Source organism: Crocodylus porosus, unplaced genomic scaffold (genome assembly GCF_001723895.1).
Source record: "Crocodylus porosus isolate Cpor-Errol unplaced genomic scaffold, CroPor_comp1, whole genome shotgun sequence".
NCBI lineage: Eukaryota > Metazoa > Chordata > Crocodylia > Crocodylidae > Crocodylus > Crocodylus porosus.
In genome coordinates this window covers 172,240,291-172,243,039 of record NW_017728906.1, presented here as the reverse complement: position 1 = coordinate 172,243,039, position 2,749 = coordinate 172,240,291, and the positions used below count along the sequence as shown (strand labels likewise).

Genomic DNA, 2,749 nt, shown 5'->3' with positions numbered 1-2,749 from the left:
TAAGTTGTTAGAGGTAGGTTCAGACTAGACATTAGAAGGCACTACTTCACAGTCAGGGCGGCTAGGATCTGGAACCAACTTCCAAGGGAAGTAGTGCTGGCTCCTACCTTGGGGGTCTTTAAGAAGAGGGTTGATGATTACCTAGCTGGGGTCATTTGAGCTCAGTTTTCTCTCATGCCCAGGGCAGGGGGTCAGACTAGAAGATCTGCAAGGTCCCTTCCAACCCTACATCTATGAATCTGTTATAGCATACCTCTCTGTGTGTGCTTGAGGGTGAGATTAGCCTTATAGCTCTCTTTGCTTGGCTAGCTAAGGGAGGCTACTCTTAATGCTTCAGGTTATAAGGAGCACCCAGTTATAACCTGCTGGGGACAGAGCACCCCCAAGGTCTACAGGGTCTGTGTACTCCAGGCTGCACGGAGTCCTAACAAAGACCCACGCCCGGTTGGTGGTGGCAGTTACCCCTGGTTTGTGGGTGTGCTCCAGAAAGGGGGTTGGCTAGACATAGGCTCCTCAGTGGAGACACCTGAAGCATGTTTTTTTTGTTGGGCCCAGTGAGGCAGAGGGCTCAGCTCAGGAGTGCCCCCTACTGGCCCACCACAACTCCTATATAGGAACTTGAGTAATAAGGGGGATTTAGTCGGAAGTTACTGCTGGATGACAAGTTTAACCATTTTTTTAAGAAGTGAGGTTAAGGTTACATGTATGGTGTGAAGGGTTATGTAGCAGTGAGAAACAGCAGATCCCTTAAGTTTAATTTCCAGATGTTCTAATATGGGACTTTGGCTTTTTTGTTGGGTTTTTTTTAAGGTGTAGAATTTTTAGTAAAGGAAACAATAAAGTGGCTTTGGCCTCTAACTTCTTGTACCAAAACGAATGTGCAGCTGAACTGGTAACCATACCTGTTAGCCATCCTGACTATGAAAATATAAGCTATAAATGTTTTTGTTTGAAACATATCTTAATGCAAGTTTTCTGTTACCTAGCTGTAGATATTAAGCATGTAAGCATAGGAACAAGACTTGTCTGTGGTTATTGTGAATGAAATCTTTCTTTTAAAAGTCAGTGGATCTATGATCTGAATTCTTGCATCTTGTGTTAAAAAAATTGCTCCTATTTTATGGTATACAATGAAAATTTAAGACATAGAAGATTATACTAAAATGCCGGTACCTTTTTTGTTTGTTTCTGTTTAGGTTCAGACATCTTTATCAACAGTAAAGAAAATGGAATGTGGTGTCGTGGAACTATCACTGACCTGATTCCAGTGGAAAGTAAAAATGAGGGAAAGCTTTGTGGTTCAGCAAAATACAAAGTTTGTGAAATTGCAGTGATGAAAGTATTCATGATAGATTTTGGAAATTCTGAAGTTTTCATTGTTTCAAGGTATGAGCATAATCTTTACACTGTTTTTACATTTAAAAAACAAAACAAAAAACCCAAGGAGAGAGTCTCTTGTCCTAAACCTCAGTATATCAGCTATTTGTTTGTAGTACTCATTCCACTTTGGAAAAAAGACATTCCTGATAACTGTGTGAAAAGGTAGGGTTGTTGTACACATTTGGCTATTACTGTATGCATTGCGTATGCGTATACTTAACTGTTTTGTGTGCATTTTTGGAATAGTTGTATGTGAAAATAAATTAGTATACATGATATAGTTTACATGAGCTGTATATGATATACAATATGAATGCTTGAAGTAGCAGACCTAGGATGGTCTGTGACTGACCTAAAAGCACTTTCACTGTTGCTAGTTATGGCAAGTATCACAATAATTGAGCTTATCTTCATCAACAGTTGAGTCACAATTCAGAAGGTCTTGGAAATGTTTTTTCCAGTGAGCACGGATGTATTTGCTGTCTTTCAGGAGTGTTGTTCTTAGTTGAACTTAGGCTTAAGGCCTTGAGTGCTAGGGCTGTAGGCAGGTCTGGTAGCACTGAAGAAGCCACAAGTGTAACGGATGTCAGCAAAATATTGGATTTCTTTTGATTTCTGAATCCACCACTCATTCTTCAGTTCTCATGTTCTCCTCTGCACCTCTGATTTTGCTTGTTGGTGTACATTTTTCTTGATTGCAGAGTTGATGTCATTCTGCCAAGCACAGAAAGCTTTCCGTTTCCTGTTGATGAGACCTTGAATTTAGTGTCATTTTCCTCAAACCAGTCTTGATGTTTCCTGGTCTTGTATCCTATGGTATTTTCACAGGATGAGAGAACAGCTGTCTTGAGTCCCATCCAGTGCTCCTTGACTCCTGGGTGCTCTGTTGGTAGTGTCTCATTCAGAAGTTACTTGTATTCTCCCTGCTTGAGAGGGTCCTTCAGGCACTCAGTGTTTAACTTGCGCTTGATCTGCTTCCTTTGCATTTTTCATTTGGGAGCAATCCTGATGGACATGCAGGAATGGATGAAGTAGTGGTTAGTCCAACAGTCACCAGCCCTAGCCATGGCTCTTGTAATCAGGACATCCTGGCAGTCGCAAGTCTGAACAATTATGTATGCTATCAAATGCCAGTGTTTTGATCTAGGGTGTTTCCAGGACATCTTGAACTTGTTCCTTTGATGGAACAGGGTATTTGTGATGACAAGTCCATGTTCTGCACACTTAGTCAGGAGAAGGACCCCATTAGCATTTAAATTTCCAATATCTTCTTTTCTAATAGTACCATTCCAAAGTTTTTCATAGTTTCTAGGGTCGGAAGGGACCTGAGCAGATCATCTAGTCCGACCCCCTACCGTGGCAGGAAAGA

General features: G+C 41.2%; 1 protein-coding gene across 2 annotated transcripts in view; it reads left to right on the top strand.

Moving 5' to 3' along the window:
• Positions 1-2,749, top strand: part of RNF17 (ring finger protein 17) — a 112,334-nt gene that overhangs the window by 45,312 nt on the left and 64,273 nt on the right. For both annotated transcript variants that reach the window (XM_019530213.1, XM_019530212.1), the window contains one exon: positions 1,197-1,386. In XM_019530213.1, coding sequence (XP_019385758.1) covers positions 1,197-1,386 — 190 coding nt within the window. The remainder of the gene's footprint in view (positions 1-1,196; positions 1,387-2,749) is intronic.